This window comes from Meleagris gallopavo, chromosome 6 (genome assembly GCF_905368555.1).
Source record: "Meleagris gallopavo chromosome 6, MGAL_WU_HG_1.1, whole genome shotgun sequence".
Taxonomy (NCBI): Eukaryota; Metazoa; Chordata; class Aves; order Galliformes; family Phasianidae; genus Meleagris; species Meleagris gallopavo.
In genome coordinates this window covers 12,729,620-12,747,231 of record NC_139409.1, presented here as the reverse complement: position 1 = coordinate 12,747,231, position 17,612 = coordinate 12,729,620, and the positions used below count along the sequence as shown (strand labels likewise).

Sequence of the window (17,612 nt, the reverse complement as noted above, 5' to 3'; positions counted from 1 at the left end):
GTTTTAGACATCTGTACAAACTCCAGCACAGGCCAAGAAGCATTACTATCGCAAAATCCTACCAAAAACACCCCTGCAAGCATGAGAGGATTTTGAAAACACTCTTTCATGGATTTTCCCATTAGACTGAATTCACTTTGCTGTTACATCTGTGTCAGCTGTCCAAGTGCTTAAGCAGGCAGCTGTCAATCTTGCTTTGGAGACTGATCTTAAAGAACAAAGGGGGCTTTGTCCTTCTTTTAAAGATTTATGTATTATTTAGGGCCAAACACATGGTGGTATTAGTCTGAAGAGGTCTACAGCTGGGAAGACTTTTCATTACTTTGACTATTTTTCATAAAAAACAAGTATCTGTGGCTCACTGTGAGGTGCCAAGTTCCCTTAAACCCTGTGCACACAGGAGACAGAGTCCCATCTGTCAGACACCTACTGACCATGAGGAACAGACAGCTTGTGGGTGTTTTTGGAAATGGAGTGTTTCCTCTTGGCTCACAGTCCTGTGTGAGTAAGGACAGGAAAGTTTATAGCCCACAGATCTGGTGCCCAGCCCAGGCTGCACCCCCACTGCTTTCCTTCTCCCCTGTGCCAAACTATGTTGGAGAGTAGGGGTTAGGGTCAAGCAGGACATTTAGGGCAGGGGACTGCATCCACAGTAAGTGCTAAGACAGTTCTCAGGTAGTGCTTGAAAAGGCCAAACTTGGTTGCAGGACCTCCATTCCTCACTGCTCTTTGTTCTTTATCTAGTTCAATTATAGTGTTTCACCAAACATTATGTTGAATCGTGTTAATATTTTATTTGAACATATTTGCTGCTCTCTAGAGGAACTGATGGAATTTGCATGGTTTAAAGATACGCTTAAGCACTTTAAGCCAGCCTGCAGTTTGGATAAGTGAAGAAAACTGAAGAAGCAAACAGAAATAAAACCAATAGCCTCCCTAAATGGTTGTCAGGAAATGAAGCTGCCTCAGAATAAATTTTAAAGTATAAAATAAAGAATAAAGAACTGAATATACTGCAAAGAATAATAAAACAAGCAAACAAACAACAGAACATGGATATCATTACAGATATGGAAACAGCCAAAAAAGATGACACTAAAATAACACATTTTAAATAAATTATGATAAATCAAAGATCCCATTAAGAATAACCCCTCCCAAATCCCTAGAATTAATGTGCAGAGTGCTCCTGAGTGGGTCAAAGAGGCCGCTGCTGAGAAGCTACTTCTCCACTGAGCAATCAAACCTAGAAGTTGTACTAGCTCATGCAAAGACATGATACAGCCCAAAAAATTGAGGAAACAGCAATTAGAGAATATATCAATTAAAATACTCAGATGTTACAACAGAGCTGTGACAGATAAAAAAAATTGCCAGACTCTCACGGCAGGATTCAATTCAAGAAGAAGCCACCTACATTTCAGTGCCTATCTTTGAGGGAGTTGCCCACACTCCCACTACTGCTATATTAGTCCTGAGCTGAACTCTATCCTTCACTAAGTGTGGCACTAGCAGGTGGGAAGAATAAAGGAGTAAAAACTGAGAGTATGAAAATATGAAGAAATGTGTAAGCAATGATCAGAGCCAGAGGAGTGCTACTGTTGAGAGTGCTGCCTTTCACCAAACGAGATACTGCTTTTGCTCAACCAAAGACAGAGAAAGCAGTCAGGAAAATAGCATTGCTACTGAGCTGAAATACCTTTTGTTGAACATTTTCCTGATAGACTTAGGAGAAGAACAGAAAAACAAAACCACACCAATCATAGATTTCATAGATTTCCAAAGGGCTTATTGCAGATTCTGCTGCAGCATTCTGAAAACTTACACATTGCCAAAGGAAGAATTGACACAAAGTCTAACATTCACAAGCACAGCCAATATTGCACACACTGGCAGAGTTCTTGCAAGTTTCATGTGTATTGCTGCTAATAACTCACTTGAGAGGGACCACAGTTACATAAAAAGAAGCACTGTGGCGCTACAGGAATATGCTAAGAGATGTAATTACATAGATCAATTAATGCTTAAATAAAAACTAGAAGATTGTCTAGAACTGACAGAAATACACAATTAGCTATTATCAGGAAATACACCATATCAGAGTCTGCCACTGCACTCACTGCTTTGAAAAATATTCAGACACACTGCATTATAGGAGATGTTAATTTAAAGTTTGTTGCCCAGTGTTTGTGGCCACTGACTGGAAATGATAACCAGCAGAGTTTCTTCAAGGCAATTTTTCTTTTCTTAAAGACAGAATATCATATTGCTTGATGTAGAATAACATATCCCTTTTCCAAGAGACTGCCACTATCTACATCAAACTTTATATTAAAAATCTTCCATTATTCAGCTGAGATTAAATCAGTACAGAATCTATACAAGTTGCTCTATGGCTCTATGAATGTTACTCACTTTCAGCTTTCACAGATTTTTTTTTCTCTATTGGCTTTTGAACCTTACAGAAAATTCTGTCCTGAGTAATTCTCCATTAAGTTCTTTTATGACATGCAGAAATACATATTTATATAGAATTCTATGCACATTTATTATATTTATATTTATGTTTATATTTTTAATACCTAATTCTAATCTCTCCTATTTTCCCATGTGAAAGCACTGCGTAAATTTATGAGTTAAACCCTAATTCAGAAAAGCACTCTTGTTCAAACCAACATTTAAGCACACTCTTATTTTAAGCATCTTATAAAATCTCACTGAAATCAATAGGAGTTTGGCATGCACTTAAATAGTCCCTGCCACCCTACATGCTTATGATCCACTTCTATTCAAGAAAGCAATCAAGCACAAGTTTCTGAATCAGGATCTAAAGGTATTCTGTGAAAACCGTTTCTATTCCAAACCCTACTAATAAATTAGGGGTTTTGTGATTTTGCTTTTTTTTTTTTTTTCATTAGGAATGTATAACGTGAATGTGCTTTGCTTCACGTTAAGCTGCAAAGGCCCATTTTATACACTGCTTGTTAAATCAGATTCTAATGATTCTTTCCTTCATGTAAATCTTTCCTCTCATTCATGGATTGTATTTAAATTCTGCTCAGCTTGCATTCATGATGCCTTGTCAGTGATTTGCATTGCTCTGATGCATTTGCCCCGGCTGCACCCCTCACTCACTTTGGCTTGAGAACATAGAAGCCATAAATAACTCTTCAGTCGCTAAAAACAACACACACAATTCTGGTACACTAATGAGCTGGAGGATGGCAGCAGCGAAACTCCTCGTGGGCCTCTGGTTTCCTGGGCTGACTATTCCTACGCCCTGCTCTATATCCTGGAAAACTGCGGTTTTCCTAATTACTACAGGCACAATATTGCTTTCCTAGAGTTTTAGGAGGGGGGAAAAAAGTAATTTCAGCTTAAAAATCACAGTGGTGAAAGTGTTGTGCACAGGAGCACATTGCTGCTGCCCGGCTCTGCGCTGCGGCTCCAGATGGCAGCAGTGTACAGGAGCACGGCGCAGAGCTGCAGGGCCTGGAGCTGGATGGCAAACGATCCCTCTCCTTCCAAAAAGCCAGGTTTCATTTTATTCCCACTCTACGTTTGGTCAGGGAGCCAAGGAAAGCATTTTGCTTCATAAGGCAAATTGCTGCGTTTTCTGATTTACATCAAATGAGGCCATTCCCATTTCAGCCCTGGAGCAGCAGTGAGCGTGCCATGCCTGACATGCCTCCTGGATCACCCTGGCTCACGGCACCAAAACAGCCGTTTCTAATTCCAGAAGGTGTGAAAATGGGACACTGTGGCTATTCTATAAACCTCTCTCGTGGACAGCTTCAAGCAGAAATAATAACTGAGACTAACAAACTTTCTCCAAAAGAATCGGAGGTGTATTTTAGCAATTTGGAGGAAAGAACACACTGCTAACATGTAAAGCATGTGTGAAGCATCCCATAAATCATATAAAGTACAACGGTGTTTGAAAAAGACCCATCTTCCTGCAATGCATTTTAAAAAACATAGGCTGCGTGGGATGGGACAGAAGGGCCGGGGCTGTTGGAGCTATGAGAGAGGCGGGCAGCAACATGAAAGCAGCCGCAGACTCCTGCTGGAGCAGCGAAAGGGACGGTACTGCGGTGCAGGGATGAAGTGACGGGGACTGGGAAGAGCAGAGGCGCGGGGAGTCCGGCCCGGGTTGCAGGCCGGCAGCAGCGCCGCGCAGCTCCGCCTCGGGCTGCAGTTCCGCCCGCCGCCCAGCGGAGGGCGCTGCCGCACGGCGGTGATGGGGAGGACGAAGGCGTCAGAGTGCGCTTGTGAAGTGCGCTCATCAGGGCCGGTAAGTCCAGGTTGTTCTTCTAGACTCGGCACGTACACTTAATTAGCCCAAGTATTGCTGCAATTTTTGTCTCGCAAGAAGAAATTTGACTGTTAATTCACTGATGAATGTAAAGTGTTTTGAGATCCCAGATAAAGGGCTCGTGGGAGTGAGAAGGTGTTACCTCACCCTTCAAAAAGCTTGGGTCGGCTCCTGACCTCAGGTACCAGTTTCTGGAGTGATTTGACTGTCCTTAATCACCTCCGATGACGGCTCCACATTTTAATACCAGACACCGGGTATTTCCATTCCACCAAGCATTTACGATGTGTGAACCCCTCTGCTGAACCAGTGAAATTCATATACCTGATTACAGTAATGACGGCCATTTGTAAGCGGCTAAATAAATAGAGCATAGCTAATCTGGTTCTCTTAAAGGTTGCCTACACAACTATGTTCAGGGATTCTGCCCTGTCTGATATTTCTCCCACAGACCATCATCTGTACAGCACTTTCCATACTCTCCTAAGGCTCACCCTGTTTTTTTTTCCATGGTGACATTTGCTGCTCAGCCTCTTTTAGTCTGGGAAGAGGTGTGCCATCTTTTCAGTACCATCCAGTTTTGCTATAAAGGGGGAAAAAGAGGGAACATGGCCAGGATGGGAAACAGAGGGAGGCTGTTCCTCATCTGCTGCCTGCTAGGCCAGGGATGGGTAATTTCACAATGCAAGAAGTGCATAGCTGGAGAAACAGAGTATGCCCTGAGCATGGCTCTGGGCACGAGGGCAGGAGCAAAACATGCTACATTTGTGTTGTAACCAGCACTTTGGAAACTGATTGCAATTCTATAAGTTGCTTTGCCTGTGCAACACTGAGCTCCCCTACCGCATGGTCTTGGCTGAAGGTTAGCTTTCACTCCAAGACTATGTTACTTTTGTGGTTTTTTTCTTGTTTTCTGACTGTTCATCATCACTGTTTTTCCCAATGTTATGTAGCCAGTGTACCTCACATAAAATTTTATGCCTGCATTTCTTACCCACACCTGTGCGACCTATTAAGACTGATTCATCACCTTGGAGAAACTCTCTAATGGGTGAGCACCACAGTATTTCAATTTTTAGATACTGCATAGGAGAAAAAGGAAAAAAAACAAAACAAAACAAAACAAAAAAGACCCTTTGTGTACCAGTCTCAGCCTTCATAGGCCTTTTATTGCAGGAACTATAAAATATTTCCCAGAATGCTTGGCCACAATCACATTATTTCAATTTATAAGAATTTCTCTGTCCAAAGTCTTTTCCCTTTTGTGATAATTGCTTATCAAAGCTTCAGGAAAGTTTTCCCAGAACCAGGGAAGTTTTGGAGCAGGTTGCAGGCCACATCCATTAGCTCCAAGGGAGCCGTCCCTCCCGAGTGCTCTGCAGCACACCTGGGCAGCTCTGCCTCTTTAAAAAGCCCGCAGGCAGCTGGGCTAGCTCCTTTGGAGGCCGAGGGATTATTCAGTCATTACAGCAGGAGGAGGCTAATCCATAGGATTTCCTTTTGGAGCAGGAACATGTAAAGCAGGGAAGGGTCCTGGAAAGAAAAGGAACGTTCAAAAGGTATGCTGCTTAATAGAGAAGAAAAAAATCCCAACCCATGTTTCTCTGCTAGCTTAGTCGCTCTCCTGAATGAAGCAGTTAAACCTTTCTGTGAGCTGTGGGAGGTTCTCGGTTGCCCCCTACCCAGCCCTCCAGTCGCTGCTGTTCAGGTTGTGCTATGGAGCCACACCAGTGATGATGGGGAGGCTCTCGTGGGCTGGTGTGGGTGTTGCTTCTGCCCACAGGTGAGTCAGTACCAGGGTGCCTGGATCCCTTCTGCTCGGTGAGAAGTACTTGGCTCGCTGTCTGCTGGGACTATTGTTAGTAGTTCTGTGGCAGTTCAAGGGAGAAGGCAGGTTTATCATCACACCTCGTAAATTAATGTGCAACTCAGTGCATGCACTGGTGCAGTTGTGGATTTATGTATCTTGTATACCAGGGTGCCTTTTTCTCCCCCCTTTCTTAGACATAAAATCTATGTTGATTCACAAAAATTTCTTCTCCAGCACTGTTTCCCCATGTTTGGGTTTCCAGCAAGTTAAATTCTATCTCATCTTTGTTTAACCTTTGTGTTATTGCTCAGTCAGTGCTTGGGCACTCATTAGTGCCCCGGTAGGCATCTTGGTAACCTAACTAGTTCTGAGACTGCTTCCCTGGCTGTGTTCACCTGCAGCACCTCTTTGCTGATTCCAGAGTAGGCTGAGCTACACAGCTACTTCCTATCGGTTTCTGAGAGATGTTTTAATCTCAGCACCAGCAGCACATCCCAGCACTCTGCAAGAGACTTATCTAACAAACTCCCACCACAGTTTCAGCTCCCCTTCCTTGCTACATGCATGGGATTCTCCAGCAGAAAGAAAACCTTTACTGTAGCCCCACTGACAGTGGTGGGACTGCCTTGATTTAGATACTGTAACAACTGTTAAAAGAAGGTTCCAGCAGCACAATATAGCTCACCTAAAGGAAAATACTAAGCTAAAACAGGCCTGTTTAAGCAACACAGGTCAATATTCTGATTGATTAGTATATACACAGGCAGCAAGCACAAATCCCAGAGGAACATTGTTTACAATCAAGAATTTAGAAATTTTTCTCTTCCAAGAGTCAAAGATGGACATTTTCACTTTTTCCTTTTCATGATTCGGGTAACTTTGTAGAAGTGGAAGTCTCTATTAAGCCATGGGAACTTTGAAAGGGACACCAAATAATCAAGTCAGTGCTCAATGGAACAAGGTTTTTCCCACAAATAATGATTGATATCTGTGTCATTAGCAGGGTAGCTGCCCATCTCTTACCATGATTGACAGGTTAATAAGGGACCTGGGGCTATCTTTTCACTGCTAACGCACAACCTAACCAATTGCTTTTAAATTATTGCTAATTTGACAGAATATAAGAAGGCATAAAAATATCTGGAACAGAAAAACGTCTAACGTGGTTTTTTACTCTTTGCATTCTCAGTGATCCTATTTTAGAAAAGAAATTAGGATTTAGATTCTTTTTTTTTTTTCTTTTCCTTTTTAAAGACACTCCGTTTTTAAAGAAAATCTTGCAGTTGTTCTTTGGTTCAATTAGGAGCAAAAGAGAAGGGAGTTTTGTAATGCAATTGTCCTGTAAAGGAAAATGTTTTAAATTGGGGAGATTATGTGAGCAGACCACCTGTAGGGCATTCATAGCTCTTTTCTATAATGCTCCAAGCCATGCCTTGCTGCCTGCAGTCTGGCTAACAATGCAGGGAAAAGCTGTTTAAAAGGCTGTTCTCCCTTTTCCCTCTGGTGTTCACTAACTGTTACAAGTCTTCCTCTTAAAATAAAGTAAAAAAAAAAAAAAAAAAAAAAAAAAAAGTCCCATGTCCCTTTAATTGAAGAACTTTAAGGCTCCATGGTGGCCAATTGGTCTGCAACAAGAGGAACCAGGCAGCAGGGAAAGAAACTTCAGACTATACATCACGTTTGGTGAAGAGAAAAGATCAAAGTTTTCCCAAACTCAAAAGAAACCAAGTTCCCTACAGATTAACCCTATTCATTTAGCTCCTCTTAAAGGAATGATGTTCTGAGCCACTGGGCAGACAGGTAAAAAGTTCAACAATTGCCAAAGCATTCTTCTGTTAATTCAACAGCCTTCTGCTCAAATAAATTAGCTTAGTCCTGACAGAAGAACAATGCCTTTTCTCTTGAAAAAAGACCATATTTGATATACAAAAGTTAAGTATGAAAGGTTAAGATGTTAGTTTAATGTGTTAAGCAGAGAGATCTAACAAATTTCAAGTCACTGTTCTGCTGCGGTATGCGATGGATGAATTTAAAACACGAACCTCGTACACATAAGCATGCATCCCTGCAAAGGCAGGTGCTTACAGGAGCACAAACAGATATGAGAAGTGCGTGTCCACATTCTTGAAATAACACCCATTCTGCAAGGCTACTCAAGCCATGTAAGGACTTTGAAACAGGTTTGGTTTGAAGACACTGTCGTTGAAAACCAGGGAATTGTGGTGAGGTACCCCCAGTTCTGGCAAACACTTTTTAGAATCACTTGTTTTTTCTTATGCTGGGATGTTCCACTCCCTTAACATAGCTGGCCATCTCTATTACTCAGAAGGGCTAGAGGAGCTCCCTCCTTCAGCCCCTTTCACCCTACTGGTGAGAACCATCCACAGACACAGCTGCTGCAATAACCAGAGCAGGAGTAGGGGAAAAGCTTGAAGAAGTCATTTATCAAAAGTCATTTTATTGACAAAATAGAATACTCATATTTGCTCTTACAGGGGTAGCCTCTAAACTTTTTTACAAAAAAATTTACAGACTGTATAGCTTTGGATATATACATATTTTACACATCTGTACAAGGTAACAAATAATTATATAAATACATCCTTTAATGTAGGAAACCCGTATTTAGCTGGGGTGTATAATTAAGACATGTTTTGATTCAGTCTGTGTTATAAGGCATTTGCCTGGTCATTGATATCCCAAAAACCTGTAGTTCCAGCAGACTCCCGCTTTGGGATGGGGGAGGAATCTTCTCCCTCCCACGAGCTGCTGATAGTCCAGAGTAAATCAGGAGCCGCTCTGCCTTGCCCTCTGCAAGACACGGGTGAGCCCCTGCCCTCCTCTGCCAGCAAAATAATATGCTGCCTCCTTGAAGTACATGCTCCCTGCATATGAATGGAGGGGAAGGAGGAGGGGGCTGGAGCCTGGGGCCTCTGCCAGCTGCATTGTTCTATACAAGCTGTGGCTAATAAGGACCATTAGTGGTTCATTAATGGCACCAAACAGCGAGGGGGCATTTCAGGCAGGCCAGTGTCCCTCATTCTCTAACCTATGGCCTCTTTTCCCGCTCCTCACACTTGAGACAGAGGCATCTGCTTGGGGTAGGAGACGGAGCTGGCAGTGCCAGACCTCCACGTCAGGCCGGTGCTGACATCGCTGTACAGGGAGCCGCCTCCACCGGCCCCAAGTCCTCCAGCAGCAGCGATGGCAGCCTGCCCGCCCGCTCCAGCTCCGGCAACCCCGGCCACGGCAGCACCTTTGCTGGCCCAGCAGCAGCGGGTGCACAGGGCCCTCCAGGACTCGAGGGTCTTGCCGGACCAGACCCAGACGCCGGAGGTGATGCCCACCACCAGGCACATGAAGTACTTGAGCATGAAGACGGCGTAGTCAGGTCGGCGGGCCTGGTCGGGCTGCTGGTCGCGCAGACAGGGGCAGTTGTGCGTGGCCTCCCAGCGGGGTCGGTTGTGCTGCTCGTAAAAGAGGCAGGCGACCACGCTGGCGGCCGGCACGGTGTAAAGCACGGTGAAGAGGCCCAGGCGTATCATCAGCTTCTCCAGCTTGTGGGTCTTGGTGGGGCCGCCCTGCTGCTTGATGACGCTGCGGATGCGGAAGAGCGAGACGAAGCCGGCGAGCAGAAACATGGAGCCGATGGCCAGGTAGATGAGCAGCGGCGCCAGCACGAAGCCCCGCAGGTTCTCAAGGCTCTGGTTGCCCACGTAGCAGATGCCGGCAACCGGGTCGCCGTCCACAGAGCTGAGCGCCAGCACGGCGATGGACTTGACGCTGGGGAGCAGCCAGGCGGCCAGGTGGAAGTACTGCGCGTAGCCGGCGATGGCCTCGTTACCCCACTTCATGCCGGCGGCCAGGAACCAGGTGAGGGAGAGGATGACCCACCAGATGGAGCTGGCCATGCCGAAGAAGTAGACGAGCAGGAAGACCACGGTGCACAGCGCCGGCCCCGTGCTCTCGTAGCGCACGTGCTCGGCCACCGCCAGCTCGGGCTGCAGCTCGGCCGCGCCGCCCGCCGCCCCGCGCCCCCCCGCCGCCGCCCCCGCAGCCGCCGCGCCGCCGCCCGCCCCCGCCGCGCCGGGCCCCGCGCCGCCCGCCCCCGCTCCGCCGCTGCACGCCACCTTCTCGTGGCCGGCCACCAGGCGCACCAGGTAGCCCAGCGAGACGAAGAGGTAGCAGGCGGCCAGGAAGATGATGGGTCGCTCGGGGTACTTGAAGCGCTCCATGTCGATGAGGAAGGTGGAGACGGTGGCGAAGGTGGAGAGGAAGCAGAGCACGGACCACAGGCCGATCCAGAAGGCGGTGAAGGCGCGCTCGTCGGGGCTGAAGTAGGGGTTGTGGCACGGCAGCGCGCAGTTGGCGATCTGCCCCGTCTTCACGCGGTTGTACAGCGGGTGCCGCTCGCTGGACACCGACACCATGGGCGCTCGGCACTGGCAGCCCGGCTCGCAGGGTGGCGGCGGGCGCGGGGCCTCGGCCGGGGGCGCGGCGGCGGCGGGGGGGGGCGCCCTGGCTGGGCCGCCGGGCCGGGCGCCGCGGAGGGGGGGCTTGGCGGGCGGCGGCGCGGCCGTGGTGAGGTCGGTGCGGTTGTAGTCCATGCAGAGCGTGTCCGGGCTGCCCTGCTCCGGCAGCCGGTCGCAGCGCATCCTGTCCGGCCAGGCGAAGCCGTACTGGCGCATGAGCGGCGCGCAGCCCGCCTTGGCCCGCTCGCAGACGCTGCGGCAGGGCGGCAGCGGCTTCTTGTAGTCCTCCAGGCAGATGGGGGTGTACATGCTGCAGAGGAAGAATCGCAGGTCGCTGGAGCACTGGATCTCCACCAGCGGCCAGAACTGGTGCACCTCCAGCCCGGCTTCGTCCTGCGTGTCGTGGTTGAACTGGTTGGGCATGTAGGTGTAGTTGTAGCCGATGCCTTTGCAGAGCGGCACGGTGATCTCCTGGCACGACAGCTCCTTAGCCGACGACGACGACGACGACGCGGCGGCGGCCGAGGCGGCGGCACAGCCGGCGCGCTGCAGCAGGGCCAGGGCGGCGAGCAGCGGGGTGACGGCCAACAGGTAGCTCCACTCCATGCTGGGCGCCGGCGGCGGCGGGCCCGGCCGCCTCCCCTCCTCCCGTCCCGCTCCGCGGCCCCGGCAGGTGAGGGGGCGGCCCCGCGGGCGCTGTGCCCGGCGGAGAGGGGGGGGGGTTGCTCCGCTCAGGAGAGGCCGCTCAGCCGGCCTCGCATGTCTCCGGGCTGCGGGAGGGCTCTTGCGGCCGCGAAGAGAAGTTTCGCTCCCAGCCCCTGCGCGACGCGGTCAATATGGCCGAGGCGGCCCCAGGACGAGGCGCTGCGCCCCGCGGCGCCGCGCTCCCACCGCCCCGAGCGCCCGGGCAACGGCGGAGCCGGTGCAGCGGAGGCCGGAGCGGTCCGTCCCGCCACCCGCACGAATGCCGTGCTCCGCGGACGGCTGCCAGCCGGGCCGCCGCTCTGCTCCGCTCCGGTTTCAGCCGCGGGCGCACCGGCCGCGATCGCGCCACCTGAGCCGCGGGGTCGAGCGCGGCAGCGCCTCCGCGCAACTTCTCGCTCCTCGGCCCCAGCAGCGCCAGTCCGGCCGCCGCGCTCTCATGAATATTTATAGTGAGCGCCGCCGAGCCCCGCCCCCGTCGCCCAGGCCGCCAATCGCTCCAGTCTGGGCGGTGAGAGCAGAATCGACCCCGGCCCGCCTTAAGGTGGAGCGGCCGGTGGGTCCCCGTGCGTCGTGTCCTGCACGGCCTTTCCGCTGCGGGAACGTTGTGCTTTTTGCGGGTCGTCTTCCTAAGTGGCAAAGCGCGGTTCTGCTCCGTGAGCTGCTTCTGCTCGCCGCGCGCTTTGCTCCGCGGGAGATCCCGTTGGAGCCGGGGATCGGCAGCGCGGGGCTCTGAGGGGACGGCCGGTGTCTGACCTCCGCGCTCTGCACGTGCCTCAGGCCGGACTCAGCGCCCACGAGTTCTCTGTGCGCGGCTCTGCTGAAAGGCAGCGTTGCCGCTGTGGGAGTGAGAGGGAGAAGTACGCGGTGGCACGAGGGTGTCTGAAATGCGGAGTTTCAAACATAAATGCGCTGCCGCGCCTTTACTGACATGCCACCGTGCCGTGCGCTGCGGATGCGCTCCCGCAGCAGCGCCACGCGCGCACCGTCGCGTCCCGGCAGGTGAACGGCCGCCGGCTGCCCGCCCTGCCCTGCGGCTGCCGCAGCGCTCCCGCACGGCTCGAGCGGCACCCGGGGCAGCAGCTCCCGGCCGCTGGGGCTCAGCCGCTCCCCTCCTGCTGCGCCCGGGCTGAGGGGGCGACCCCGAGAGAGATCGCCGTTTCCTCTCCTTTCCCTCCACCTCTCCATGCGCCGTGGCGTCGCTGCCCTCCGGACCACCTTAAGGGCCGGTGCGCGGCGGGGCCGTCCCGGGGGGTTGCCGTCCGCCCGGGCCGGGGCGTTTGTTTGTTAATTGCGGCGCTGTTGCGCTTCGCGCTCGCGTGGAGCTCCCGCTGCGGCCGTAATGACTGCGAGCGCGGGAACGCGCCGCGCTGGGGCCGGAGGAGCGGGGCGGGAGGGATAGCGCTGCCCGAAGTTTGCTGCCTCTGCCGGCGGGATCCTCCGCCGCCCCTTTCTCCTCCCCATGTAAATGGACGCGCAGATCTCCCGGCGAGGAGGAAATGGGCAATAACGAGGCGATAAACGCGTTCACTGTGTAATCATTGCGGCAATTTGCAGAAGTGTTCTTTTCGCCCCCAGCCCACCTGAGGGGAGCGACGGCGCTCGGACGTGACACGGAACTGCTGAGGACGTGGCAGCGGGCTGCTGTGTTTGGCAGTTCCAGGCTGTGAAATCAATCGTATACATATTTGGCCAGAACTCCCAGAGCAGCGCGCGGTTCCCTGAGCGCTCGTTTAGAACGGCCGGCTCCCTGCTGTAAGGTGCTGGGAGACCGAACGGCGCCCAGCGAGTGGAAAACCTGTCCTGTGCTCTGCTTGGGACACGGAGAGCCACGGGCGGGACGGTGTTATGAGCCGTGCTTCAGTTCAGGAGCTCTGCAGAACGGAGCCAGTCTGGTCAGCAGAGCTGGGCGAGCCCGTAAATTACCTCTGTCAGGCTCCTATTGCCTCTTACAATGTACCTTTTTACGCTGAACTTAAGCTCTGCACTAGAGACAGCAGATGTGAGGTGATGCTTTCCAAAAGCAACACAGATGCTGTGCAATTTCCATCGTAATATTTCAGCAAGGAAGCTCAGGAGACATGCCGAATGCTGCAGTTTAGAATTACACTGTAACTCCCAGAAATAAGAGAATACTAAGTTTCTCAATAGCTCACTTGGCTTCAGTTTTGCTGTCGTTCATATATGCTCTTGTTTTCTTGCAGTGGGAGAAGAGATGTGGCACGAAGATGCTGAGTCTTGAAGCTGTTCAGTAACAAAGCTGGAACTATGAAACTTCGTAGCAGTTTAGTGATAATTTCTCAAAATTGTCTTTCAGATATATAAAACAACGTAGCCGAGGGGAGGGCGCTCTGCTTTATGTGACTGAAAAGCAGCCTGAATAGCTTACAGCTGTGGAATCACAGCCCTTGTGTGCTCTTCCAGTACTGAGGCTTCAATGAAGTCACTGGAAGCACTGAGATGAAGGAGCCAGGGGTCAAGTCTTAAAAATGGATTGTGTGTTTTTCCAGAAAATACAGCAGCTGCTTTTTCTGAAAAACTATGCTTTGCTATAGCCATACAGATTGCTTTAGAATACTTCGTAGTGGTTTCCAAACAAATGTCCAGTCATCAGACCATGCTGAAATAGAAAACATGCAGATGAAGGCAAAAACGTTACGGATGCTGCAACTCTTTGCAAACCTGTAGATTTGGCAATAAGTAGTTTGGGCAAGTCTTTGTTGCCACAAATGTTTGTGCCGCTTTAGTTCAAACATTTCAGCTATTCTTTGTCATTGGCTTCTCTAAGCCTAATTTTTGTCTGTTTCTAAGGCTTTGCTCACTTGATTGTATGGATCAGATCAAACCGGGGAATGGCAACTTCTGAGTTTTTAGTTTGAAAGGTTGGTAAATTGGCTCTTCATTTTTATTTTTTTTTTTTATTATTTTTGTACTTGAAGGTAAAATACCATATAAAATGTTTATATGGCACTTTGCTTGTTAGAAAATACAGATCATTAGTTCATAATGAAAAAATTGCTTTTTAATTTCCACCTGATGTTCTCCAGTAAGTTGTGGTGGGTCTCTTGTCTGTGTTGGATAGGTCAGTGAATGGTGCTTTTATTAAAAAAAAAAATGTTTGAAAGGGGCATTTTACTCAATGGAAATTGTTCAAATAATCTTGTTAGATTGAAGCCTTGACTGAAGGTAGACCTGCCCATGCAGGGAATTGGAACTGGGTGATCTTTAAGGTCCCTCCCAATCCCAGCTATTACGTGATTCTATGATTCTGAGGCAAATTTCGTGGGTTAAATCAAGAAAGGACTGTCTAAGCTGATCTCCTTCCTGTCACAAAGCTTCATCCAGAGACTGTTTCTGCAAACAGTGATTACCTACAGGACATGGGATTTTGTATGTGCAGCATGTTGGACAACACCATGAAATGAGAAAGTGGAACTTTGTGAGGGCAGAGTAAAGAGCAAGTAGAGGAAAGAATATCTTTGCAGGTAGGTGCAGTAGTGTAAGATGGAGTTGTGGCATTGTGCTATGTTTAGTTTTTCCCTAAAAAGTACCACCTTTTTTTCCAGTTCAGACTTTTTTCCCACATGCCATGTGTGGTCCCAAACTGAGCAGTGTGATGAGCAGTCCAAGTATGGAAAGGAATGCACTGATATGCACTTCTGGAAGTCAGCAAAGCAGAAATTATGAGTAAAAATCCAGCTCTATAAACTTGCAAAAAAAAAAAAGAAAACAAAAAAAACCAGGGACTGGAGAGTACAAGTATGCACATATATCCTATGTTTTGATAGGTATTTTTCCTTTCACAGAGGAATTAAATAGCATTGACACATCTTCTGAGACAGCCTATATTTTATTGTGATTCTTGAGAACTCCTTGTAGACAAGAAGAAGAATGTTTTGTTTATAACTTTTCAGGGTTGTCAAATCTGATTGCAAATGGGCCCACTACCATGATGGTCATACAGGAGAGAGACTTCAGGGAAAAAGAAAATACACTGTGCACGATCTGCTGTGTTTGCTACTTCTAAGGTGCAGTGGGGAGGTGAAAGGGAAGGAGGAGAAACTGCTGGAAGATTGCTTTGCTGTCCCTTTTCCACAAAGGAGGATGACAAAGTGATTGATTAGTGCTGTGTTCTGAGGATTGCTCCAGCAGTGCAACAGTGAAGCTGCAGGTTGTGGCTGGAGGATTTTCTTCTGAATAGAAGTGTAGACCTTGATTAGACTCCTTCCTGAGGCTGCTTTGGATGTGTTGGCTTAGCAAGAAGCAGCATGAACAGCAGAATCAGCATAGAAAGTTAGTGGCAGCAGCAGTTTAGCATGAGGACAACATAAGGTCAAGGTGTATCAAAAGGTTTACCTTTATTCCCTCACTCCATGCAGTCAGGGATTGGGCTGCAATGTCCATGTAATCATATTATGCCTCATTTCCCTTTGGCAAACCAACGGAGGAGGAAGGAATGCAAGAAAACACGGTTTGTGAGGATTATGAATGAAAATAAATGCTCTGAGGGCAATCCTTTTTTGTTTGTTTTGTTTTCATAGTATTAGTTTTCAATTTTGCCCGTTACTTAGCAAGCCTTATTTACTTTCCACCTGTGCTACAGATTGTAATACCTCGTGATGTGATGTGACTTTTAAGGATAAGCTTTTAGTTTTCCTGCATTAAAGTCACTGTTTTTTTTTTTTTTTTCATTTTTACCATATATGGAGAATAATAAAAATATCATGCAGTTCAGTGTCTACACATGAGGTATGTATGGATGTAATGAGTAGTGGTGTCTTTCTCCAACTGCCCTGATAACCAACCACTTACTTTCAAACAACTGCTAGATCATTAGTGTGTAAGTGTACTCCTGAATTGATCCAGGATGGCAAGAACTTCGGTCTCTGGTGCTAATACAAGAATATACACATGCAGCGTTCACTCTTAAAAGTCAAAGCTTGTCCCAGTGTAAGTACTGAAGACCTCCAGCATGCCAGTGACATTTGTTGTTATATGATTCTGTCCTTATGCTTCGTCAAAATGTTGTTAATGCTCACACATGCTCAAATGGCACATGCACCATAATTACTCCCAGCATGGGCTGTGAAGCCTTTTTAATGAATCTTCATTTTTGGGAACTTCAGTTTTTACCAATTTGGGTATAAACCCCTGCAAATTTTCTCATAAATGTTCACTATCGTCTGGCTTACCTGACTGAGCTGTACCCATCTGAGGTGAATGGCTTTCAAATAAGAATTACCATCTTATGATGGTATGGCATGCATGTATCTGGTTTTCAATGTCGGAATGTTCTGGAGGAATGAAGGGGACCCCTGTTTTTTAACTTGACTTCTGTTAATTTCAATCATGTTTGGGCTACATGGTAATAGATTGTGATAGGATCAGTTACTCTTATTTCCGAGTATTGAATTTATAGGTTATATGGAAGAATCAGAATGGAGAAGCCGAAGAGTGCAGAGCTCTTTCTCATATGCTGTAAATCAATTTTGGAATGGCTTAGTTGCTACGTTGTGAGCAAGCGTGTGACTCCTGCCAAGAAATTAGCCCAGCCCGTGTACTATTCTGTACTAGCTGATCCAGCCTGGTAGAAGTAGACTTGAAAATCAAGCTTTGAGCTAAGGATGCCCCATCTGCCAGCAGGTTAGTCTGGGCAATTTGAGTTGCTTCAGAGACAAGATTAGGCAGTGCAGTCCAGTTTGACTCACCAGTTTTTGCACTGTATAATTATATGGGGACATTAGCTTAGGTGTCTGCCCTCCCTCATTCTGTAAATTAAATGAAAAATTAATAGGGAGATGACTTCTGAGGAAGAAGTGAACTGAACAAAAGACTCTTGGTATTCAAATGCATGGATACAAAATCCAGATGTAATGAAAAGCAAAACTTTATTTAACTGATTTGAAGAGATACTTGTTTTGTGAAATCCTAGAACAATATAAAGCTGTTCAGAAATTCTGACGCTACCTTTTGCACCTTGTAAGTGTATAATAGCAGAACTTAAAGGAATAACATTTCTCATACATATTTGAAATGGAGCTTTTTAATTTTCACTGTTTCCAATCCAGCCTCTGATGGAGGATGCACAACAGTCAATTTTAAAATGCTGAGTGATAAAAATCACACTTAGAAATTCTTACAGAAATTACTCATTGCCCTAGAGTTAAAATGGAAATAACAAACATATCTTTCATCACTCATTTTGAATATTTATTCTTTGTGTTTCACTCTAAACAAAAAATTTTATCTCTAGGGTTAGATCCTGAATAATCCTTCACTGTACTAATTTTGCTGGGACAATACATAAGTGGCT

At 47.9% G+C, this 17,612-nt stretch overlaps 1 protein-coding gene across 1 annotated transcript; it reads right to left on the bottom strand.

Moving 5' to 3' along the window:
* Positions 1–8,563: 8,563 nt before the first annotated feature.
* FZD8 (frizzled class receptor 8) lies at positions 8,564–11,751 on the bottom strand. The gene has a single exon (XM_003206980.4). The coding sequence runs from the start codon at positions 11,201–11,203 to the stop codon at positions 9,197–9,199; it is 2,007 nt and encodes a 668-aa protein (XP_003207028.3). The 5' UTR covers positions 11,204–11,751; the 3' UTR covers positions 8,564–9,196.
* Positions 11,752–17,612: the final 5,861 nt, after the last annotated feature.

What these genes read in the sequence shown, in the direction of transcription:
- FZD8 (XM_003206980.4), bottom strand. Translation starts at nt 11,203, where the DNA reads ATGGAGTGGAGCTACCTGTTGGCCGTCACCCCGCTGCTCGCCGCCCTG.